This window comes from Rhinopithecus roxellana, chromosome 8 (genome assembly GCF_007565055.1).
Source record: "Rhinopithecus roxellana isolate Shanxi Qingling chromosome 8, ASM756505v1, whole genome shotgun sequence".
NCBI classification, from domain to species: Eukaryota; Metazoa; Chordata; class Mammalia; order Primates; family Cercopithecidae; genus Rhinopithecus; species Rhinopithecus roxellana.
In genome coordinates, this window is record NC_044556.1 from 95170930 (window position 1) to 95196970 (window position 26041).

General features: G+C 46.8%; 1 protein-coding gene across 2 annotated transcripts in view; it reads right to left on the reverse strand.

Moving 5' to 3' along the window:
• C8H1orf198 (chromosome 8 C1orf198 homolog) overlaps nucleotides 1–26041 on the reverse strand; it is a 30048-nt gene that overhangs the window by 2541 nt on the left and 1466 nt on the right. For both annotated transcript variants that reach the window (XR_749172.2, XM_010374045.2), the window contains exons 2-3: nucleotides 14388–14438; nucleotides 2426–2968 (exon numbers count right to left, since the gene is read on the reverse strand). Coding sequence is in view for 1 of the 2 variants with exons in the window: in XM_010374045.2 (XP_010372347.2) it covers nucleotides 2426–2968; nucleotides 14388–14438 (594 nt within the window). In the remaining variant the exon portion in view is untranslated. The remainder of the gene's footprint in view (nucleotides 1–2425; nucleotides 2969–14387; nucleotides 14439–26041) is intronic.

The following is a 26041-nucleotide window of genomic DNA, read 5'->3' on the forward strand; positions in this document are numbered from 1 at the left end:
TTTCATGTGCTGTCTCCTACTCTCCACTGCCCACACAGAAACACGTTCCTGCTTCTCTTGAGAGTAGGGACTATCACCTATTTTATGGAAATACGTCCTTCAGAGGAAGCCCCCAGTGCAGAGTCTCAGAGAAGAGTGCTGCTTAGGGAGGCAGCGAACACAGCCTGTCTGTAAGGAGGAGCTGATGGGCAGGAGGATGTAGACAGAAAACAGAACGGAGAAACAGGCAGGTACCAGAGGAGGCAGGAAACGAGAGGGCTGAAAGCACTGGCTTAAGAAGGTGCAGAAACATGAAGAGGAGGACAGGTTGGAGCGCTGATGGGGAGCCGAGGTGGGGAGAAGGTACTAGCACTGCTGGATCCTCCCTCCTCAGGAGGACAGCACGTGCAGCCATCTGCCAAGGGAGGCATGGAAGCACTGGAAATCCACTCTGGGTGACATTCAACGTTATCAGTGATGATCTCAACTCAACAACAAAATAACCAAAAATTTAAAAATGGGCAAGGGACCATTGGACATTTCTCCAAAGAAGAGACACAGATGGCCAATCAGCACATGAAATGAGGCTCAACACCACTCATGATCAGGGACAGGCAAGTCTAAACCACAGCAAGACACCACCTCAAACCCCTTCGCATGGCGCTAGCAGACACAGAAAATAACAAGTTTGCAAGGGAGTGGAGAAACTCGAACCCATGTTGAATGTAAAATGACGCAGCTGCTGTGGCGAATAGGATGCAGGTTCTTCAAAAAAGTAGAAATAGAACCACCATGTGATCCAACAATTCCACATCTGGGTATGCACCCAGGAGAAGGGAAAGCAGGGGCTGGAACACATATTTGTACATACGTGTTCACAGCAGCACTATTCCTAACAGACCACAATAGCCAACCTAAGTGTCTGTTGATGGATCGGTGTATACACAAAATGTGGTCTAAGCACACAATGGAATATTAGCCTTAGAAGGAAATTCTACATATGCTACAAAATGAATGAACCTTGAAGACACCACACTAAGTAAAATGTCAGTCACAAAAGGGTAAATACTATATGGTGCTACTTATATGAGGTACCTAGAGGAGTCAAATTCACAGAAACAGAAAGTGGAATGGTGCTTGCCAGGAGCTTGCGGGGGAGGGAGGAATGGGATGTTAGTGTTGAATGGGTCCAGAGCTTTAGTTCTGCAGGTTGAAAGGGGTTCTGCAGATGGATGGTAGTGATGGTTACACAGCATTGAGAATGTACTCAAATGCCACCAAATGTATACTGTAAAATGGTTAAAATGGTAAATTTTATAATAATAATATTTTATATTAATAATATTTTATCATAATAAAAAAACTTTTAAAATTCAGTATGTGGAACCAGCCCAAATGCCCACCAATCAGTGAGTGGATAAAGACACTGTGGTGTGTATATATATGATGGAATACTACTCAGCCATAAAAAGGAATGAATTAATGGCATTTGCAGCAACCTGGATGGGATTGGAGACTATTATTCTAATAATAAGTGAAGTAACTTAGGAATGGAAAACCAAACATCATACGCTCTCACTCATAAGTGGAAGCTAAGCTGTGAGGATGCAAAGGCATAGGAATGACACAAAGGACTTTGGGGACTCGGGGGAAAAGGTGGGAGAAGGGTGTGGGATAAAAGACTACAAACTGGGTTCAGTGTACACTGCTCGGGTGATGGGTGCACCAAAATCTCACAAATCACTACTAAAAAACTTATGTAACCAAATACCACTTGTTCCCCAAAAACCTATGGAAATAAAAAAAATTAAAAAAAAAAAAAAAAAGAACAGTGACCACAAGAACCAAGGAGTCTCAAGAGCCATAGGAGGCCGGGTGCGGCTAACATGAAGGAAACTGCATCCTGGGCTCACTCCTCAGCAAGGCAGCCAGGAGTCCAGCAAGGCCCACAGAGGGGCAAGACCCAGTGTGGCCTCCCAAGTGTGCCTGCCCACCTTGCCAGCAGGCAGCTTGCCAGCAGGCTGCTACCCTGGTCCAAATCCAGGCCAATCCTAAAGAACAGACCATTGCCTCTATGGATAGCTCCCAAAAAGAAGGCCTAACACAGCCTTGAGCTGTGACAGCCCTGGGCGTAGCACCTTCCGGGGGCCTCTTCTGATAGCAGCCCCCACACCCAGGAAAGCGCAGTGGGCCACGGAATCCACTAACTGGCACACAAATCAGCACCCAGATCGACTCGCAAAACTTGTTTTGTTGCATATGTGTTGGTGGTTCAGCACACTGAGCCTAGGCATCCTCTGAGGAAGAGGCAGGGGAAGGAGGAAGGCGGGGGGAGAGGAAAAAGAGCATGGGCACCTGTGGCCTGCCTGCTTTGTAGGGGACCCTCTCAGTCCCCATGGAAGAAGGTGCAACCCTGCCTGAGAACACGTTGGTGCAGGCCACCCACCTGTGCAAACTTGGGTTCCAAGAACAGGGTGTCTTCCCCGTCGTCCTGCCTGATGTCAGGAGACGGCAGCTTCCCCTCGAGCTGGGAGGGGGCGGCTTCATGCAGCGTGCTGCTGAAGGCCTGGACGGGCTGGGGTCTCTCACGTTCGGTGCTCACGTTGGGAAGAGGACGCTGCTCCTGACGGAGGGTGCTAGGCCTTTCCATCTTGGCCTCCCTGTCCTTCGAGGCAGGTTCCTGCCGGTAGCAGGGAGGCAAGACCTTCTCCCCCTTCTCCATGGACTTGATCTGGCTAGGGGTCAGCGACTGGAACTCGGCCTCAGGCCCCTCCCCTCGGGACCTCTCAGCATTGATCTTCCAGAAGGATGCTTCCTCCTCCTTCCTGGCGGGGCCCAGGGCGTCCAGGCTGGAGGACCTGCTGCCTTGGGAGGACTTGAGGGCCTGGGAGCCCTGGGAAGCTTTTGACAGTGGTCTGGGTTCGCTGGCGGTGGTGCCGTTGCTCGGCTCCTGGATGGATAGGGCGGAGATACTGAACTCCATCTGACTCTAGGGTGGGACGTGAGAAAGGAGAGAAAAAAGAAAGTGATACTGAGAATCGACCATTATAGGTGTGCCAGCTCACGTACCCCCTCCTCAGCATGCAGACGCATGCCAGCCACACACGAGTTGTTGCCCATGTGCTGGAACTGTCTGTCTTGAGTGGTGGGTATGGTCAGGACTTCCATTGCACAGCCGAAATGCATCAGAAGCTTAAATGCCAAGGCCAGATGAGAGAGTGTGGGTGGTGGTCCCCTCCCAAATCTCATATTGAACTGTAATCCCCAGTGCTGGTGGTGGGGCCTGGTGGGAGGTGTCTGGATCATGGGGTGGATGCTATCTTCATGATAGTGAGTTCCCATGAGATCTGGTCATTTAAAAGGGTGTGGCACCTCCCCCTGCCTCTCTCCCCCTTGCTTCTGCTCTGCCATTTGAGATACCTGCTCTCCTCTGCCTTCCACCATGAGCCACAGCCCCCTGAGGTCTCCCCAGAAGCCAAGCAGATGCCGAGGCCATGTTTCCTGTGCAGCTTGCAGAACTGTGAGCCAATTAAACCTCTTCTCTTTATCAACTACCCAGTCTCAGGCATTTCTTCAAAGCAACACAAGAACACACTAATACTAATACAACCCCTCATGCACTATGCTACATGCAGCTCAAGGCATCTCAGTATTACCGATGAGTAAGGGCTCTCTGCTGGGTAAACAGGGCACCTGCCTGTCTCCTCCAGCGTGGTTCTAGCACCTTCCTGGCAGGTGATGACCCTCACTGGGAGAATAATGAGGAAAGGTACACACTGCAACACAAGGGCACTCGCGGCCAGGGTCAGAACCCAGCCTCAGATCACAAACACCCAGAGGGCAGGGCCCAGCACCCGTCACAGCCCATGCCCCACATCTGAGCACCCACAAAATGCTTTCCTTGATCTGGATGTTGCTAACCACAGTGATCTCTAAAAATGATACTGCTGAGCTGTTTTGACCACCAAAATCATTACATGGCAACCTAAACCACCTCTTTGGAGTAGAATGTTGTCTTCCAAGCTCTGCAGAACAAGCAATTTGTAATCTCAATTATGATTTGTAATCTCAATTGATTTTAGAATCAATTCTGAAGACTTCTCTCTTCCCTCACCATTTCTACTCCCTCATACTTCCCTGCCTCTTTCTAAAATAAATTAATATGCCAGATGTGGTGGCTCATGCCTGTAATCCTAGCACTTTGGGAGGCTAAGGACAGAAAATCGCTTGCGCCCAGTTCAAGACCAGCCTGGGCAACAAGTGAGACCCCTTCTCTACTAAAAATTTTTTTTAAAAATTGGCAGGCATGGTGACACATGCCTGTGGTCCCCAGCTACTCAGTCGGCTGAGGTGGGAGGATTGCTTGAGCCTGGGAGGTCAAGGCTGCAGTGAGCCACAATTGCACCACTGCATTCCAGCCTGGGCAACAGAGCAAGATCCTGTCTCAAAAAATATATTAAAAAACAGGCTGGGCATGGTATGGCTCACGCCTGTAATCCCAGCACTTAGGGAGGCCGAGGCAGGTGGATCATCTGAGGTAAGGAGTTCGAGACCAGCCTGACCAACATGGAGAAACCCCATCTCTACTAAAAATACAAAATTAGCCAGGCGTGGTGGTGCATGTCTGTAATCTCAGCTACTCAGGAAGGCTGAGGCAGGAGAATCACTTGAACCCGGGAGGCAGAGGTTGTGGTGAGCCAAGATCGCGGCATTGCACTCCAGCCTGGGCAACAAGAGTGAAACTCCATCTCAAATTAAAAAAAAGAAAAAAAAGAAAGAAAAAAGAAAATATATACTAAAAATAAATAAATAAAAGTAATAAAATTACATGACAAAAAGTTTGGGAAATAGAAAAAAGAAAAAGAATCAGTCATAATCCTTCCCTCCTCCCATAATCACTACCGCTTTTTGTTATTTCTATGTAACCATTTTTATATATGTGTTTTATGAGGCTGTAGTTCTGTTGGGCATGTGATTTGGGGTATTGCTTTTCCACTTAATCAAAAGCATCATCCATGTTGTTGTATGGTCATTATAACCATTATTTTTAATGATTATATTTAATCATTTAATATTTAATAAAAATATTTCAGTAGCTGTCACACCACCTACTTAACCATTTTCTTATTATCAGACAATTTGCTATTTCTAGGCCTTATTGTTATAATTAAGGTTGCCATAAACATCTTCATGCATACAATCTCTTCCTCATTTTGGGTTAATTTTTTAGACAGATTTCTAGAAGTGAAATATCAAAATACAAACAATTTAAACTTTTCCTTTTTATGGTTTTGGATGCATACTATCAAATCTGCTTTCTAGCGGCTGCCCCAATTTCTAATGCCACCAGATGTACATACATCACAGTAGCATTTTCAGTCACTGAGTACAATAATTTGAAGCTGCCTGTGCTACCTTAAGATACACAACACGGTTCTTCATGCCTTTCATGCACAGTCTTTCACATAATCAACGGTCTGTTCAGTTCTTTAAGTCTCTGCAGACAGCAGCACTCTCCCAGGATTCTCACCAACAGGCAGGGGTGTATTTGTCAGGGCAAGGATGGAAATACTGCTTTTCCTGTGTGAACTGCAGGCCCTGAACATAGAGAGCTGCACACGCTCTCTGAGTCTGAGACTTCTAAAAGCCCAGCTTCTGATGGCCAGACGTCTTCCCTCCAGGCTTGGGAGATGAGATCATGAGTCCATGAAGAATTCAACTTTAAAACGCAAGCCTAGGCTGCCCTGAAGCTCAATGTTATAGGAAATAAAACCCAAGGGCCGGGCGCGGTGTATCACGTGCGGGATCACGCCTGTAATCCCACCACTTTGGGAGGCCAAGGCGGGCAGATCACGAGCTCAGAAGTTTGAGACCAGTCTCACCAACATGGTGAAACCCTGTCTCTACTAAAAATACAAAAATTAGGCGGGCATGGTGATGCATGCCTGTAATCCCAGCCACTCAGGAGGCTGAGGCAGGAGAATCGCTTGAACTCAGAAGGCAGAGGCTGCAGTGAGCCAAGACCGTGCCACTGCACTCCAACCTGGGCGACAGCCATCAAAGCATTGGTTCTTCCAGGAGCTCTGGTTAAAGACAATGTAGATTATTCAGTGTGCCTGATGTGTCAGGAATGTTGTTTCTAAATTATTATTATTTTCATTCTACAAATGAGAAAATGGAGAATTGGAGTGATAATTAAATTGTCCTAGGTCACCAGCCCACTACGAGATCGGCAGCTGGGATTTCAATCTGGATCGCGAGATTCCAAGCCTGAATCCATGGCTGGGCATCCTGCATTACAAAATAACACCAGGTACGACACCCGTGGAAGCCACCAGGAGCAGTGGACACAGTAGGATTTCTTTATGTATGTGTGTGATCTAATTTGATTTCAAAGGACTGTTTCCGAGTGATGCATTCTGAATACTCTGCGTATTTCCAAATTCCACAACAGAATACAGAAAAACTGTGGGATAGAGATGATGGTTTCTTGAAATAGGCGAATCACTAAAAATGGCTTGGAAGTGTGGCCCAGCTCAGGGGACAGAGTTGACTTTGATCTGGAAATTGTAGTGTAAGGACAGCACTTAAAACTGAGCACTTCATCAAACCCCAGGCTTTTTTAGGATCAGCAATTTCTCCCATGAGTGTCTTTGCTCAGAAGCCTCTAGAAGGTAAGACAGAACTTCCTGTGTATGTGGAGGGCAGCAGTGGGCAGAGCCAGGGATGCTGGGGGGAGACGCCCATCACAGTGGTTCCTGGGCTGCTTCAGGGGTGCTGCGGGAAGGGAACCAGGCAGCACTTAGCTGGGTGTGACCTCCTCAAACAGAATGACAGAGGTTGCTCCCATCCCTGCTTGGGTAACAGGAGACCTGGAAACCTGGCAACAGCTCTTCAGAGGAGGGTGTCATCTGGCTAGAGGAGAGGGCTTTGCTGGCAGAAGCAGCTACCTAGTTTAGGGGGTCTGGAGGTGACTATGGGGAAGACAAGAACTTAAAGAAGAAAAAAGTTCCAATGCATTTGCTTCTAAGTCTTTTTCCCTATGTATGTGTATGCTGTTCATAATTTTGCAAATAACATATAACTACAATCTCCTTTAACAAAACAGCCCTGATGATCTCATGAAGGCGGGGAATAGAAGAAATAGATACTGCAGGCTGGGAAGGGTGTGTGGGTAGGAAGGGGATGAAGAGAGGTTGGTTAACGAGATAGAAGGAGTAAGCGTTTGCTCTAGTGTTCAATAGCAGAGAGGGGTGACTATAGTGAAGTGTGCTGTGTATTTTAAAATAGCTATAAGAGAGGACGTAAAATGCTCCCAACACATAGAAATGATAAATACTCGAAGTGATGGACGCCCCAAATACCCCAACGTAAACATACAGTCTCTGATTTCACATGTACCCCATCAATATTTCAAACTACTATATATAAAAAAAAAAAACCTGCCCTCATCCATCACCCTGCTGGGTGCTAGGCCTCTTCCCCACTGCTTTCCCCAAAGGAAACAGGTGTGTCATCTAGAATTTCTAGACACAAACCTCTTGGGGTAGGGGAGGAATCTTTTTTCCTGTCTAGATCCGACTCTGCTCAGCTCTAAAAACTCCAGGAACTATAATAAAAACAGACTCTAGCAGGGCCAGGTGGGGGCCCAGGGGAGATCAAGCCCATCTCTCAGGAACTGCAGCCCATCCCACCCAGGGACCTCATTCTACCCACGCGGGACCTGTACTGGTGTCTGTGCACGCAGCACCAGGACAGAGCGAAAAGTGGCTCCAAGCTCATTTTCAAAGACACACCGACATGCAGGCCACAGGAAGGCAGAGCCCCTTTTGTCATTTCAAAGTAAGTTTTACTGCTTTTTGCTTCGGTGACTCCACACTGTTGGCCATTCCCCGTCTCTTCCAGTCCAGGGCATGTCCTAGACTTTCCTAGAACAAAAATCCATTTTCTACAGGTGCGGAAAAAGAGCTGGGCTCTTGAGAAAGGAGGTCATGTCAGCCTCTCCCACGGCACTGAGCAACAGGGAGCCAGGGCTGGCGGGAGGATGAGGCTCATGAAGGGGAGGAACCTATGGGCCACGGAACGCCAGCTCATGGGCGCTGGCCACAGAAAGAAAGCCAGGGTTTGGGGATTCAACTTAGTGGTCTTCTATAGTCTTTGGGACAGGGGAGATAGGAGAGTCCACAAGGAAACCGTCCCTCCTAACAGCAACACTGACAGCCCAGCCTCAATGTCCCAAGTGCCCACGGAGGCTCTGCTGGGCGGACTCCCTCCAGCCAGATCAGGGCTGGGCGTCAGTCGCCCCATGCGGGGAACTGGGTCTCAGTTGGCCATGTCTGTTCTAAAAACAGAAGGACCACAACTGAGCCCAGTGTCTATTTTTAACATCCCACTCACTGAAGAGGAATGTGTAATATTTCAGTAAAAGACGAGGGCAGGCTGCCAAAACTAACTGTTTGGCTTGGCAGCCTTGGACAGATCTAAATTGTTGAGACAAAGGCTACAGAAGCCTTGTCAGAAAAGATCACCATTTAATGGAGCAAATCCTAATACATTCACCAGCCACTTAACACCTATTCTTGCCACCTCCCCTCCAAACAGGGAAGAGGAGGAAGATGAGCGGGAGGACACTCAAAACCTTTAGAATCACAAATTCAGTAGAAGTGGCAGCTGGCAGGGACAAACCCAGGGGCCCAAAGAGACGGGGCAATGAACGTAAGCGAACAAACACCCGCCCCGTCAGCCTCTAAGGCAACAAACACCAGCCAGGGAGAACTCAGCGGAGGCCCAACAGGGCATGGGTGCAGAGGTGCACCAGGCCCCAGGGATGTCAAGGTTAAGGGACAAATAACTGTGTCTGCCATTCTGGGCTCATCATCTCACAGGGACGAAGATGCACCAACAAGGAATTCATCAGCACGATCGCTGTGTTTCCTCTATCACAGCGCTTCCTAACGGCAACAAGGAAGAGGGCAACTCTGGAAGCTGCACGGGGTTAAGAGCCCAGCCCTGGGCTTACGACTGCCTGGTTCACATCCTCACTTTATGCCTTGCTTTCCTCATCTGTAAAGTGGATTGCTGTGAGGATTACATGCTGCAATGCAGGGAGGGTGCTCAGCACACACCCGGCACGTGGTGAGATTCCTGATTGGGACAAGTGTGAAAAGAGGCTTTGTGCTGAGTCTGGAGGGCAGGTGGGCCTTCTCAGGTGGATGGGGTCAGGGGACTAAGCAAAACACTGAGGTTCAAGGGAACATGGTCCCTGAGGTGGGCGAGAACAGAGCCTGTGGGTTGGCAGTGCAGGGTGAGGGCAGGGCTGAGCAAGTGACACATCACCCCACACACATGGAGAGCAGGGAACGGTCGAGAGCAGAGGCCCACAGGGGTCCACTGTTGTCTCAGGAAGAGGTGAGGCACAGCCCAGAGGAAGGGCAGGAGGAAGGGAGGGGACTGCTGGGCAGAGATGGGGTTCTCGGTGAGGAGCGCAGAGACCAAGCTGCGGGTGGGTGGGTGCCACCCCAGGGTGTCCTGTCTCTCAGAAACCTTGTGACTGGAAGTGAGGAGGAACCACCAAGCAGAGTCAGTGAATCCTCTATGTCCAGGAACATCCTGCTGGAACAGCCCTTCTGTCCCACCATGGGCAGCAAAGCCCTGCAAACCACAGATAGACCTGAGCTCCAATTGCTCTTCGTCCACTCGACCTGCCAGGCACCTGACCCCCTGCATCGCGGTGTCCTGACCCACAGCGTGAACAGGGACACCAGCCTCCCAAGGGTGAAAGAATTCAAAGTGCATACACATCCCTATCATGGGCACAGCACAGAAGAAGGGCCTGTGCTCATAAATGTTTACGTGTCTTCCCGAGGAGGGCTCTGGAAGGCTTCCCTACTCTGGGAATGATCTATACTGGCCCCCTGAGATCTTTTGATATCCATCAAATCAAGAAACCAATCCCCAGCCCAACCTACTTACTGTCCTAATAGGCAGCTGGACATCAGGTGAAGGAATGGGGTAGCCAGAAAGGAGAAGCAGACAGACAGCTTGGAGGAGGGGCAAGGCTGGGGACAGGGTCAAAACACCCAGCCAACCAAGAGCCCAGCCAACCAAGAGCCCAGCCAGCCAAGAGCCCAGCCAACCAAGGCTGGGGATGGGCTCCCAAGAGCCCAGCCAACTTTGAGGCAGGGCCTGACCTGCCCCAAAGGCATTTTCTTCTCTGAATTCTCCAGCCCAGGCCGCCTGGGGAATGTAAAGAATCCTCTCTCCACTCCCTGCCTCCTCATCCCATCTGAAGCCTTCTAAGTGCTGAGTTTTTTCCTCTCAAAACAGCAGTAGCATGAGATAGGAATGCAACATTAGGTCCCCACTGGCCCCCTCTCCACCTGCACACCTGCCAAGCTGATAGATGAGTGGAAAAGATGACAATCACGACCACCCCCACCACTTCTGGGACCGGCAGCCCTCCCTTCCATGATGGAAGAAGTCTGGGCAACAGAGGCACCACAGCCAGCATCAGCCTCAGAGGAGGCAACTGAGGCATGGGGGACAGGCTGGAAAATGAGGCAGGCGCACAGCTGCTACAGTGAGGCCACAGTGAGCTCTCCTGATCAAAGCTGCGTTGCATGGAGGCAGCGACCACCGGTCCCAAGCACAACTGCAGTTCATTCTGTGGAAGTGGAACGGTCATGGGCTGGCCAAGAGAAAGGAACCCATACGGAGGTGCAAAAGTTGGGTGAGAAACCAAAAATCCCTGTGATTCTTAATTCTGCCCATGGCCATGACCTTGGGTCAGGCTTACCCTTGTGTAGGTAGGTTTGTCAGAGGATGGAGAAGTCAGAGCTGGGCACTCTGCTGGCATCCGTTAAATGCCTATTGAACTGAACAGCCGAAGGAGGGCATGAGGTTACATCTACCCAACATGTGTACAAATATGGGTTAAATGAATGGGGAAAATGACTGGAGTGACTTGGTGGCTATAGCTTTTGTCCTAAGTGAGATTTGCCACCAAACATAGCTGTCCACTCATTGAGCTGTTTTTCGAGCACAGAAGTGGCATATGCTCAACTATGGGCCTACGGCATAATGTCTGACATAAACAGGGTACACAATAAATGTCTACTGGAAAAAAAAATCAATGAATGATTTCAGAGACAGAAAATAGATGGTGGCTGCCGCGGGCTAGCGGGAGTAGGGGGAAGTCATTCTCTAGTGGGAACAGAGTTTCAGTTTTGTGAGATGAGTTCTGGAGGTGTGGATTAAGTTGACTTAATCATTCCACGATGTGTACACATATCAAAACATCTTGTTATACATCATAAATATATATAATTTTTCATTTGTCAATTAAAAATAATAATTTTAGAAAAGAGTTCTCAAGATGGATGATGATGTTTGCACAGAAATGTGAATGTACTTAATGCCACCAGACTATACACTTAAACATGATTAAGATGGGAAATTTTATGTTGTGTGTATTTTGCCACAATTAAAAATAAAACGTAAAAAAATCGATGAGTGATTAATTAAAAATGGAAAGAAATAACCAAGGTTAAGCATGGAATGAATGACATAGCTACTAGGGCATGGAATCTTAGATTTAAAATGGGTGCAAACTTACCGCAGCTCTTCTATCAAGAGGTGCATTCTCTTCCTTCACACATTGAATCTGGCCTGGCTTGTGCCTTGATTTGACCAGCAGAACAGAGGAGAAGTGATACTATGCAATTACCCAGCCTAAGCTTCAAAAAGAGTCCTCGTACACTTCCATTCCTGCACACCAATCTCTCCACTTCTGTGTGAAGAAGTCCAGGCTGCCTGCTGGAGACATGTGGTCCAGCTAACACCCAGCACCAACCAGACACATAAGCAAGGTTCTCAGAGCATCGAGTTCCCATCAGGAGATCAGATGACACATGAGTGATCCCAGGCAAGGCCGACAGAAGAACAGTCCAGCTGAGCCCTGCTCCAACCACTGACCCACACAATCATGAGCACATAAAATGCTGCTTCAAGCCATTAAGTTTGTTATGCATCTATAGAGAACTGATAGAGTTAGGAAGGCATCAATTGAGAGGTAACAAGAAATGGGGTCCAAGTCTCCCTCCATTCCTGCAACTGGAGATTGAGGGGTCCTACCTTCACTAAAGCCACCTCCTGTTTGTGGCTCTCCAATGAGGCTCTTATAAGCCCTGAAGTCTTAAGAAGAGTTTGGCAAATCTCTTCAAGCAGGGTGGCAGGGCACTCCAGGGTTAAGACTAAAGAGGAATGAGTGATGGGCTTTCTAAAACTCGGCACTGTCTAGTGAAGTAGGAGGAAGGGACAGCTCTCTTGCTCTCCGAGATACCCTCTGTTTTGCCCCTAGACATTTCTAATAGCAAACTATAGTAAGTCTGACCTCAAGAGATCAAACAGGAAGGTGAGGACATAGAGTAAGCCCAACAGTTTGTGAAACAAACTGGAACTCTCATCTAACAGGAACATGAAATGAAACTGCAAACTCTGAGCAATGAAGACTAGACTTTACTAAAAGGATGCAAGTTATGATAGGTGACACATGTTAACCAGATTTAGCAAGCTTCCTCAATTTACACTGGTTCCTAAGGGACCAGATATGCTGGTATCTGTGGACAATGAGTCTCTCAGCACAAGTGTGATCCAAGTGGACTGTACTTGCTCTTTCTGTTCTCGAGAACTTCTCCAGGCACCTGTTTCCCACTCTGGCCCCAGCAGCTGTGTCTGTATCAGTGGCCACTTCAGGAGCTGCACTACCTTGTCCCAGAATGTCTTTTATGCCAAGTTAATAAAAGATGAACTGTCCTGTCCCACAAATAGCTGATTCGGGAACATTTAACAAGGTAAATTCTTAAGAGAATAGATATTCTTATGGGGAACATGATGAGCTTAGGTCTTAGGACACTTTAACTATTTTTTACTTTCCTCTGCCTTTATTACTGTGATATCATCAACTACAGACCCAGTCCAGGAAAATCTGCACTGCTTTCTGGGCCACCACACCCAAGGTTGCTCATTTCTAACACACAGAGAATCTGTCTGGCTATTACCACTAGATATCATCTATAGGATTAGTGTTTCTCACAATTACTCATTTTGGGAGCCCATAGAAAAGGAATATTGAGGGCCCCGGCTAAGAATCCATGTAATGATGCACTTTTTACCCACCTATGACTTCCTTTGCAATGTCAGTAGACACAGGATCCAGTGTTGGATTTAGGAGCTATTCCAGTCGCAGGTGGCTCCTTAACATCTTGTGCTCTCTCCCAAGACAATGTTGGTCACCCCTGCAACCAGTACCCAGATTCCTAGGGAGACTAAATTAATGCCATGTCTTTCCCAAAATCACCTCTTAACTCTAACAATCATCTCAACTGTCCCACGCACCCATGCCCTGAGGCCAGCTCGCTTCACCCAGGGCAACTGGCAATAGCTTACTAAATACTGTCTGTGTACCAAGAACAGTGCCAGAGGTCCTTGTCCATCTGAACCCTTGGGCAACATCTCATTTTAAGACACAGTCGCTTACATAAGGGCCTCTCAGGGTCCTTCACTCGGGCCCACCCTGCTTATAGGCCTCCTCTGATCAGCAACGATGTGGACAAGTGAAAAACCACAAAACCAGTGCCTTGAAGTTTCAGTATTTAAAAACCCTGATCTGCCCAGGAGTCCAAGCCCTATTCCAGGCTCACCGCTGTCTCTGTCTGTAACACACTCTCATGACGTAAAGAACCCTCCAACACACACCACCAAATTGTTCTAGAATTCAGAAAATCTTGGTCTTTTATTTCTGTTCCTTGGGTTAAAGACACCTGCCTTTTAGTCATTTTGCCTATGAATGTACTTCTACTGGGGCAACTTAGAAGAGGGAAAAATGAATTAACATCAGTGAAGCTTGATGCTCTTAAGCAGCTCTGGCAATGATGATGATAATGATGAAGAAGAAGAATGGCTGGGAGACAGAATAGTGATCCAAGTTGGGATGAATTAGCTAAATGCATGTCTATGTCTATCAACCTGCTCGTCGCCTGCCATTTGCTCAAAACTTTGTCTTATGGGCATCTCTCACCAAGGTGCTAAGTGCTGGGGACTAGAGGTATGAGCAGAGAAAGGGCCCCCAAGAGGGCTGGCCCCCTTAATCAATGGGCATCATGGGGCCTCATTGGACCCTGGCTGAAAGCACTACTACTTTGAACTCTATCACCACACCACACACAATAGTTTCCTAGTTCCTCACCATGCTCCTCCCATCCCCTCCTTTTCTACCAACAATGGGCACATCCCCTGCAGCCTGGCAGTCAGGGGGCTGTCTTCTGAGTCCATCAAATGCTGAAAGAAAAATACACAACTATTCAATTCTTTTTAAAAGAACAAATAGATCTAAATTTAATCCAACTTACCCTTGTTTCCCAGGAGAAAGGGGCAGAGTGCTCATCTTGCCAAGTTAGATCCTGAAATAAAAATTCAAGAATAAATCTGAAATCCAAACCTAGACATATCCCATGCCAACATCCACCCAGGACCATGAGGGAACTAAAACTTAGGAATAATCCCAACTGCTGGCTCTAAACAAGCCTGATGCTTTGACACTCTCAATATAACGTGCTGACCATCTTGGCCAGATTGCTCCCTCACCTTTCCCACTGAGGCTGCCAGACACTCCCCTCCCCAGCCAAACAGACAACAGGGAATGCCGGTGAGGCCCCCCAGTGGACTCTGACAGATGAGCTGAGTAGGAGTGGACGAGGGCTTGATGGTCTCAGCAGAATCAGGCACAGACTCAGCCCTGAACAATGATTAGCTGTGCGGCCTTGGGAAGATGACTTGGCCTTTTTGAGCCTCAGTTTCCTCATCTGTAAAAGCAGAATGAGACTTCCCTTGCAGGGCTGTTACAAGGATTAAATGAGGTAATCCGGGAAAATAATGCCAGGCCATAATCTGCCAGTCAATGCCAACACAGTAGCTCCCCTCCTCCCCAACAGGCCTACCGGAGAGCTCAAGGGCATGGATCAGCAGAATCAATGAAGAAAAACGCCAATGTAATCCATGTGACTAATTATAACAAGAACTCTGAAATCATGCCCCACCCCCACCAAACAGAGCAGGACAGAAAGAGCCCTATAGAACAATCACTAGGAATTTGACCTTGGATCCAGTATGTTTTGTTCACTGGCCTGCACAAATAACCTGGAGAAGTCACCTTTCCTTAGGTCCCACCCTCTGCCTGCAGTTATTCCTGTGCTAGCAAATGTCTCATCTGTGTCCAGCTTCAATTGGGTAATTTTTGTTTGTTTGTTTGTTCTAAAAGATGGGGTCTCAGTATGTTGGCCAGGCTGGACGCAAACTCCTGGGCTCAAGTGATGCTCCTGCCTTGGTGTCCAGAGCAGCTGGGACTACAGGTATGCACCATGTCTGACTGCTTCCACTGGGAACTATTTTCAGAATGAAAAATCAGGACACACTGGGTGATACAGGCGAAAATGGGATAAAATATTTTAAACTGAGATCATATCCATATCTCCCCAAAACTCCAGGTGATTTATGTCCTTCCCTAAGTATCCCTGGATAACCGTTTTCTTTCCACCCAGAGGCACACTGACTCTGCGCCCCTAAGTCAAGTGGTCTGGCTTCCCTCTCATCTACAGGGCAAACCAGTCCTGCCCACAGACCCTCTTCTTTCAGCTTCTGACAGAGCCTCTGCCACCCCAGCTTAGCCTCAGACACTGGGGGCAAATGCCAGGGCCCACGCAGGGGGAGTGCCTCACCAACATATAAGTGTACACGTTCAGCCTTCCAGACCCCGAGCCTGCGTTCTCTGTGCAGACACCTCCTAACATGAACAGCCAGTGGGAGCTCAGTCTTTGAACTCGAATAACGAAGGCATGCCAGGGTCTGGGCAGCTGAAGGCCTATTCCCAAGAAGGAGGGATGGGGAAGGAAGTGTGTGATGACTCCCCAGCACAGCCCAAGCACGGCCAATCCTAGATGACAAGGGTGACACAGCAGGGCCTTTGTCCACTCCTCTATCCCCAGTGCCTGGAAGACTCAGCGACTGACCGTAGCGGACGCTCACTTACTCTTTGAGAATATGTGAATAAACAAACTCTGCACAAGCCCAGATCCTTTCACAGGTTGATTTTCCCCCACAATCTCCCCCTCCCAACACTCACACTGCCCCAAGACTTCCCAATGTGGGGGTACAGGCTCCTTACAGCTCTTGGCCCCAGGAGGAAGAGCCGGCCATCGACAGGGTAGAGATCCAGTTCTGTGTCCTGATGGCTGTGCTGTGTGCCTTGGTTCTGTGCAGTAGGGACTGGTACATTTGTGGCACAAATACTTCACAAATACTGGGGGTAAAGAGCAAGGAAAACCCAGAGAAGAGACGGTTGAAAGGCCAGAATTAGGTCTTTATTTTCCCAGGAGTGCATATAAAAGGACTAAACACATTTATATCAGGAAAAAAACAACACTAACAAAGATACTAGTTATAAATATTAAGAATTACAAAAGTCAGGGGAAAGCCTTACAAACTGGGTCAAGCTGCATTAAAGTGTATCAAACAGTCAGTTCTGAGAACCATGTAGTGTGTGCAACTGATGACCATGTGCACAGTAAGAAGACCCCCATCCTCAAAGTGTTACAGTCAATCTCCTATAATGGTATTTGTGTATGATCCTGATTTCTGAACTGGTTGGTATGCACTGCCTCATGGCTGTCAAGCAAAACCTTTAAAAATGAGAGGAACCTCATTTTGTTTGGAATTTCAGTTAAACTCAAGTTACTTCCCAATGCACAAACTTCGTTCCTCCAAAAATGGAAATGGATGCCTGAAGGAATGTGAGTTACCAAGGATTTGCGGTTAGATGTCTCCTAGCAGAGGCGGAGGGCCAGCCTTCAGCTGTAGGGGGCTCCTGGTCCATGTCTCTGTGTGTATGCTAGGGGTACAGTTAAGCTAAATAACCAAAGTTCCTAAAATCCTCAGAACCCTCTGAGTTCCTTTTAGAAGTAATCAAACCAAGAAGGGCTTTGTTTTCACATGGGAAAAATAAAAGAGGCTGATGGAATAAGTATCATTTATTCTAGTTAATCATTCATTAACTCTTCGTGAATAAATGATCTCTGCACAAGCCTGGATATTTTCACAGGTTGACTTTCCTCCCCAGCCTCCACACCCCACACTCACACTCCCCCTAAGACTTCACCGGCTCTTCACAGCTCTTAGTCCCACAAGGAACAGCCAGCCATCCACAGGGTAGAGTAGAGACCCGGCTTTGGATCTTTGGAAGAAGGTAAATGGAAATCAACTGGCAAAGGTGCTCCTTCCATCCAGAATCGGACAGGCCGCTGGCCACCCAAATGGAAAGAGGAAGTGTATGAACACCTGCGGGGCAGGCAGAGGGCAGGAACGCTGGCCAGGGCGGGGCATGATGTAGCTGGACTCCCCTGTTACTCGATATGATTCTAAATATTAATTATATACCTTGAGTCCCTTTGACATCTGCAAAGATTAAAATAATAAGGCTTTTTGCTTTGGAAGGTGGCTCAGTATACAAGACTCTGAGGAACAAAGACTTAGCCCAGAGCTTGGGGACAGCCAACTCTCTAGTGACTGCAACCCATATTAGCTGAAATTCCAAGGGGGTCGCAGGGGTAGAAAGGGTCACACTGTGATTTCTCCCCAACTTAGTGTCGAGTCAATAGTCTTTTGTTTGCTCCAGCAAGAAATGAAGTCAAGGGGCAGATTCCTTGGGTTTCTGTAATTCTGAGCTCATAAAAAACAATAAAGTGCTTAACAAAAATAAACATGCCAAACAAAAATGTGATGGAAGCTCTGATGTCAGCCTTTGACTGCACGCTCTAGCCACAAAAAGCACTGGTGGCAAGAACAGGCTCCCTAGGGTGTTGGATGCAAATGGGATCAGAATTGCAAAGTGGTGGCACCCACTCACACGCATACAATGCTATCCTTTCTTCTACTCCCATGGTGACCAGCAGGCAACCAAAATGAGGCCAGGCACATGCTTTTGGACCAATCACATAGGCTTTTTCTAGGACTGCCTGGAAGGCTTTCCCACCCCCCTCTCTGGCGCCTAGGATCTGAAATCATCTAAGTGCCAAAAAACATCTGTTACTTAGGCCACCCGACAAGAGAGTGGGCTTCATTGTGGGCCAGGACTTATCCTCAGAGTCAAATTCCATAAGAGGCATCCATACCAAAGGCAGCACTGAATCTCTCCAGAAACAATGTCTTCTCTGGAGTGCAGGGCAGAAAGATGCCTCCGATCACCAAATCCCAGAGGAGAAAGCCAAAAAGCAGAGGGGAAACTATAGAAAGCCACCAGAAACACAGAGCACTTGGCAATTATCAGAGGCCAGCACTACATGTAAAAGGCTCTGCCAGTCCCCACGCACCTCCAAGAACTCTGGGATAAACACACACACACACAATCTTTTCCCCTAACATCCCAGAGACCTTGAGAGTATTTGCTCTTCTCTGGGAAATGTTCATCCAATTCAGTGTGTACCTCCTAAACCCTAAATGAAACAGAATTTTAAAAATAATAATAAAGCATATTTTTTTTTTCCATAGTGCTGGAATACATGTTTGAATCATATTGCCAGCATTTACTTCTTTGCTTGTTGATAAAAAATGGATACTGGAGGGCTTAACAACTCTATGGTTCCTAAACACTTTTATTTTTGGAGGCTGCAAGGCTGCAAGCAGAGGTGTGTTGGAGCAGGCTTGCACCAACTAACGAGAGCTGATTGCAAAATTTGGAGGAATTTCTTGAACCTGTTGTTAAATACCTTAACTGCGTGATTTAAAAGGTGAATTATATAAGCTTGCAATTAAATCCATTGTATTAAAAATAAAGGTAATATACTTCACACCCATAAGGATGGCTACTATCAAAAAGCAGAAAGTAGCAAATATTGGTGAGGATGTGGAGGCACTGAAACCCTTGTGCACTTTTGGTGGGAATGTAAATGAAGCAGCCATTATATAAAACACTTCGGCAGTTCCTCAAAAAATTACACATACAATTACCATTTGTTCCAGCAATTTCATTCCTAGGTATACACCCAAAAGAACTGGAAGCACAGGCTCAGAGATCCTTATACCCCAATGTTTATAACTGCGCCATTCACAATAACCAAAAGATGAAAGCAACCAGGTATCCGCTGACAGATGAATGCATAAACAAAATGTGGTTTATCCATACAATGGAATACTATTCAGTCTTAAAAAGGAAAGAAATTCTGATACAGGCTTCAACATGGATGAACCTTGAAGACATTATGCTTAGTGAACTAAGACAAACACAAGGACAAAAATGATATGATTCCACTTATATAAGGTACCTAGAGTAGGCAAAATAATAGAGACAGAAAGTAGAACAGAGGTTATCAGGGACTGAGGCCAGGAAATGGGGAGTTATTGTTTAATATATACAGAGTTTAATTCTTTAAAGGATATAATTTCACTTCAAATAATACACGAGTTCTGGAAATGGATGGTGATGATGATTGCACAACATTGTGACTGTACTAAATGCCTCGGACTATACACTGAAAAGTGGTTAAAATGGTAAATTTTGTTATACGTATTTTACCACAATAAAAAGTCGTGGAAAGACACGGAGGAACCTCAAATGAATATTATTAAGTGGAAGAAGCCAATCTAAAGAGGTTACATATTGTATGATTCCAGCTATATGATATTCTGGAAAAGGCAAAACTACAGAGACAGTAAAAAGATCAGTGGCTACCAGAGCCTGGGGGGCAGGAGGCATGAGCAGGTGACGCACAGAGGATTTCTGTTAAGGCAGTGGCTCCCCTCTGTATGATACCATCATGGTGTACACCTCCAAGAGCGACCCCTAGTGTAAACCAGAGACTTCGCATGACAATGATAAAAACAATGCAGGTTCATTGATTGCAATCAATGCACCACTCTGGTTTAGGATGTCGATGGTGGGGAAGGCTGCATGCATATGCATGTCTGTGTGTACATTTTAGGAAAGGTCTGTGTGGGAACCCTCTGTACTTTCTGTTCAATTTTGCTGGAACCTAAAACTACTCTAAAAACTGAATGTTTTTTCAAAGTGTGCCCCCCCCCAAAAAAGTAACAAACACTAGAAACTCAACATTTCAATACAGTTACTATTATCCATGGTCTTGAGGTTATTTGCATCCATTGTATGTGTAAGGTGGAAATACCACATAGTGCAGTGCCCAGTTGTGCATCCCATTAAGTCACGCCAAGAGCATGGAACAGGCCACGGTGGAGTATCTGGTCATGGCAACTGGCAAATGCTAGAAGTCAGGGCTAGTCCGCCTCACTCCCCCTGAGCCGGCTGTTAAATATTTACCAGCACACCACAGGCTACAACCATAACAAACATCCTGATACTCATCACATTCTGCAAGTGTTTCTTTCTGGTGTGTGCATGGATACCGCCTGCAGAGGGCGCTGTCCAGCATGGGGGCTCCCTTAGCCTCCACAAGCTGTTCCAGGAAAAACAGCTGGGCGGGTAGTGAGGCTTTCTGGGGTGATTCTAAAACAGCATCAACATCTGGGAACACAACAACACACACATTGACGCCAGAAATGGTCGTCTGCCTGAAGTTCATAAATAAGGAGAGTTTCTGGTTGACACCTGTGGCATCTTGGCTTGAAGGTAAGAAATGTAAACTGAGAAATTCTATAAGCTAGAGAAATAAGGTTTAGACAGCGGAGCATGTGAGCAGGACAGAAAGTCCCATAGGTTGCAGAGTGTGTCACCCTGTAGTGATGCCAGGTGGCCTGGGTATCTTGGCTCATCCCGGGTGGAACACATTGTTCCTGGTGAGCTGTGTCGTGCCCCTCACTCCCTCAGAGATGCCAGAGCCTGTCCTGTGGATCAACTGTAAGGCTTAATTACCAAGTGACAACACTGGTTGTTGTCACTGATAATGACAGCACCCTGGACATGTTGACCAACTGAGAGCCTCCCAACCGCAGCTCCATGCACAAATTCAACAGTGCTTCTGCTGTAGTTATTTCTATATTTATTTCTCCACAAATAAATATGTTACAGGAGTGAGATAATCACACTCCTTGGTATTTACCCAGATGAACTGAAGACTTTGGTCCACACAAAAAACCTACACACAGATGTTTTACTCATAATTGCCAAAACTTAGAAGCAACCAAGATGTGTTTCAGTTATTGGATAAGTAAACTGTGATACATCCAGACAATGGAACATTATTTAGCAAGAAAAAGAAATGAGCTACCAAGTCATAGAAAGACATGGAAGAACCTTAAATGAGTATCACTAAGTAAAAGAAGCCAATCTCAAAAGGCTGCATATTGTATGAATCCAATCACATTACATTCTGGAAAAGGCAAAACCATGGAGACAGTTAAAACATCGTTGGCTGCCAGGGGTTGGGGAGAGGGAAGGATAAATAAATGGAACACAGAGAATTTTTAGGGCAGTGAAACTCCCCTGTGTGATATTACAGTGGTGGGTACATGTCATTATTCATTTGTCAAGATCCATACAGTGGACAACCCAAGAGTGAACCCCAAACTATGGACTTTGGGTGGTAACGATGTGTCAATGTACATTCATCAGCTGTCACAAATGCACCACTGTGGCGTGGATGCTGACAGTGGGGGAGCCAGAGAAGTAATGAGAGCTTTGTACTTTCTGCTCAATTTTGCTGTGAATCTAAAACTGCTCTTAAAAATTAAGTCTATTTAAAAAGAGGAGAGTACGGAAGAATGATTAAAATATGTTCTTTTTTTACCAACTGCTTATTTTTAGGAAGTATTGTTTACATATTTATGGAATCCATGCTTTTCCCTTTGACTTGTAATATTTTTAACTCTGCTGAGATAAGGGGGTTTCCATAACTGGAAATACAACACTGCAGTTCCAAAGACAGAAAAACAGTCCTGATTTCACCACTGGGCATGTTTTCCGCCATGAATACGAATCCAGAAACTCAGTCCTCCATAGATTACAGCAAAACAAAAACTCAGTGCGAGCATGGTAATGGAAACAGGATACAGAGTAGGTGGAGGAAATTCTAAAGAAATGAGCAAACTATGACAGGAAGTCTAAACAAATGGTCTCATCTTCCTTCGGAGGAGGAGGAGGAGGAGGAGGAGGAGGAGGAGGAGGAGGAGGAGGAAGAAGAAGAAGAAGAAGAAGAAGAAGAAGAAGAAGAAGAAGAAGAAGAAAAGAAGAAGAAGAAGAAGAAGAAGAAGAAGAAGAAGAAGAAGAAGAAGAAGAAGAAGAAGAAGAAGAAATAATAGATATTTTCTCTAGTACTATGGGAATCCCTTGCTTAGAGTGTAGAAGTGACTCTTACCAATTAAAAGATGACTCCACACCTGTCGCCATGCTTCCTGCCCTCCCTCCCTGCATGTCAGTGACCAAGTCACTTCATTTCTTTGCTAAACCTGTTCCCTGGCTGCCACTGGGCCACCCTCCCACAAGAGCTAGCAGGCAGAGGTGCCTGGGGAGGAGAGGCCTTAGCTCCCAGGGAACCAGGCCAGGTGCTACTCGGGGCAGAGAACCCACAACATGAAAGGGAAGCTCACAGAACAGGCCCAACCGCCCTCTCCTCTCAGCCCGTGGAACTGGATTTGAAGCAGGGTCATCTCAACTCCTGCCCAGGGCCCCAGGTAGAGGGACTCAGAAAACCCTGCCATCCCTTCTAAAACATCCACGGATACACCAGGCAAAAAGTGGGAATCATAAATCAAACATTCCACCTTCCTTAAAAAATGAGTCCAAAATGCTGAGAAAGCAACTCCCTAATTTTCTCTCTCTCTCTCTCTTTCTTTCCTTCCTTCCTTCTTTCCCTCCCTCCCTCCCTCCTTCCTTCCTTCTTTCTTTCTTTTTTCTTAATGTCAGATTTCAAAATGAAAAGGCCAGTCTACTAAAGGCAAAGAGGATGAGGAGACACAGCAGCCAAACTCAAATCTAACAAAGACGTAATGCTCAAGAAAGTTCTGAAGCGATTGATTCTACCAGCTGTTTTATAATGCTGCTTCTGCCTGGTTTGAAACTTTTAACGTTAATGTACAGGTAAAAACTTTTATAATAAATTGGTTTATTTTAGAAAGCAAACCTCTAGGCTGGCCAGCACACAGGCCCCTAGGTTTGCAGAAAAGTCTTTTGCAGATAGCCTTAACCACACAGAGCGGGTGCAGCAGCTCAGCAGTTTGCTAAACACAGGTACCCATAGCCGCAGCACCTGTGGAGTCCTCTAGCCTAAGGACTAAGAGGCCACAGGCACTGCAGGAGATACAGGGAGGCAAGAACAGCTTCAGAAAAGGAAGCTAAGGCCAAGAGGAGTAAGAGAGCAACAGCAAGTCCCCAGGTTCCTGTAGGAGGGGCAGATATGAAGGTGCTGGAAGGACATGGCAGAGGATCATGCCAAGCTGTTGAAGAGGGGACAGAGCTGTCTGGCTCCGGGGTCTAAAAATCCATGTTCCACAACATGTGAAACCCCAATTAGGGATATGGAAACACCCTTCTTGCCCAGCTCCACCGTATGGAGAGATGGAAGAGGCAAGTAGGTCCATGCAAACAAGATGCACCAGCTGCCCAAAGTTCCCTAGTCATCTGCTTAGGGCCCATCTGGAGTCAAGAATATCTCACAGAATGTGGAACCCTGTAATTCTCACCACGTACTCACATCTCGCTAGATCAGTGACAAGGAGATTGGGGGCAGGAGCAGGGAGCAACAGATTCTTAACAATCAGAGGTGTGTGGGGTTTTCTCCTTTGGGATAACAGGAAACAGCAGAAGCAGACAGGGTGATCCTTTTAAAATGAAAAACTTTCCCCTCCAAAGTAAGCCATTCCTGAAACCCTACTGCTGGAGGAAGAACGCAGCAATCAAGCAGCGCGGGCGAAACACTGTCAAAAGCATCCATTTGCAAACCTGCCTTAATGTTCTTACCAAAATACTGGACCCAAAGTGCATGTCCCCAATGTCTGTGCCTGCTCCAAGCCAGGCCAGCGGGTTTGAAACTCTGTGAGCCATTGGTTCTGCCACCAGACTTCAAAGAGGGGCAAACTACCCCTTAAGAGAGGCGACACCTTGCTGGTGGCATGGTCAGGACAAGAATCCAGGACTTGGGGCTCTGCAGGCTTCTCTCCTTTTGCTGGTTGAGACATGTTCTTCCAGCAGCAGCTCCAGATTTTCCACAAAAGGGGGTTGGGTGGCTGTGGGAAGGGGTTAGGGCCTAGGTTGAAGCTATACTTCTGTGCTTTTTTACTGAGATCACATGTTCACATGGGGGGGATTTTTAAAGGAGTTGGTAAAGATTATGGGAGGATGAAGTACCCTAAGCTAGAATGCCTTGTCTCTAATATAACAGGCTTTGAGAAATATTTGCTCAGCTGATTTCCAAGGAAGCAAGAACCTAAAGACTGATAGGGCCCTTCACGGCTTCAGTACTCAAAGGCAGCAGCCTCCTTCCCTGCGGAGAACCAGGTTAAGTCATCAAGGCAAGGGGCCATCTGGGCCTCAGGCCAGAGGATGAGGATGAAAACACACACGGACGCCACACCTGTCAGATGCAAAGGCAACTTCAGTGAGCGAACTGAGCCCCTGACCACATTCAAAACCATGAAGATCTGTGATCAGCATCATACAATCAATTTCTATTTGTTCCTGCAATACACAAGAAATGTCTAGAAGATGGTCACCACATTTGGAGGCTATATTTGCATGCTCTGACTTAAAATGTTGCTATGTGAGACAGAAAAACACTACTGGCAATGGGGGAGAGGACACCATTCAAAGAAATAGTCAGTGTCCTTCAGGGCAGCAGAAAGGGCTGCGGAGGCCCCAGGACCACATCAGAAGACTGATCAAGTGGGAAGGGACACAGGGCCCCAGTCTATCTAGTTTACAGTCCTTTAAGACAAACTTGGGGTCACCTATTTGGGGGGTACCTCTGTTCAGCAGCCTACCCTGTCCTTATCCATCATCTCTGTGCCTAGGAGCTGGCCCTCCTCCATGAATGATCTCGTGGGGACAACAATGAGACAACTGACTCCACTTTGGTGCCAACCTCTGGCCCAGTCCAGGGGAATTTAAATTCCCCACTGCTATTAACCTACACAGCCACTGCAGGCAAAAACGTACCCTGGGCCATGTTCCTATGTACCTCTGTTAAAATACAGGGTCTATCTGCCCCTCTGCCGTCTGAGCTGAGGCTGGTCAGAAGCATTTCAGAACATGCTCTCAGCTGGTTTTGCAAAGCTGAGATTCAATTCTCCTGAGTTGCTCCTGGAAGGACATGCAGGCACCACAGCACAGGACAGTCCCACTTGCTTTGAAATCACATTGAGTTTACAAATTAAGAAACAGCTCAGTCTGGCACCAGATAAGGAATGAGAATAAAAAATTAACTTGGCCATATTCTTCCTCGTCAGTGATACTGGGCTCTTCTATGACAAGGGTTTTTTGATCATGAGTAGGCGTGTAGATATTCTTAGCTGGACACCAAGCTAAGGGAAAATGACAGTCACTCTCCAACATTTGTAAGTACTTAGAAGTTTACTTCCTCTCATATTTATTCGTGACTCTTCCAAAGGAGTGCTGCCTGCTTTTTCATCCCCCAAATCTGGGCACAAACACTGCACACATATCTTTATAAATACACATATTTTCCCACTGAAAATGTTTCGGCTCTAGGAATACATTTTAAAACCTATATTTTCCCCTCCCCAGTTTACCACACCCTGTTTTTCCTGGCAAAGCCATCAGAATTTGAAGTCCAGTCGAGAATTTCCTTTTGATTCCATCAGAATAGAGCAACACTGGCAGCATCCTTCAGTCATTTCACGTTTCCCTCACACTAAAGTGGGTTTATGACCATGAACACTTCGTATTAATAAATGTCTCAGCACACCCAAGCCTGAAAATCTGATCTAAACCTCCCTAACTTGAATTCCATCCATAATCCACAACTACCTCAGAAAAAAAACTCTCCCAGCTTCTCTCCCCTCTAGCCCAAGAAATAGCCTTAACAGCGAG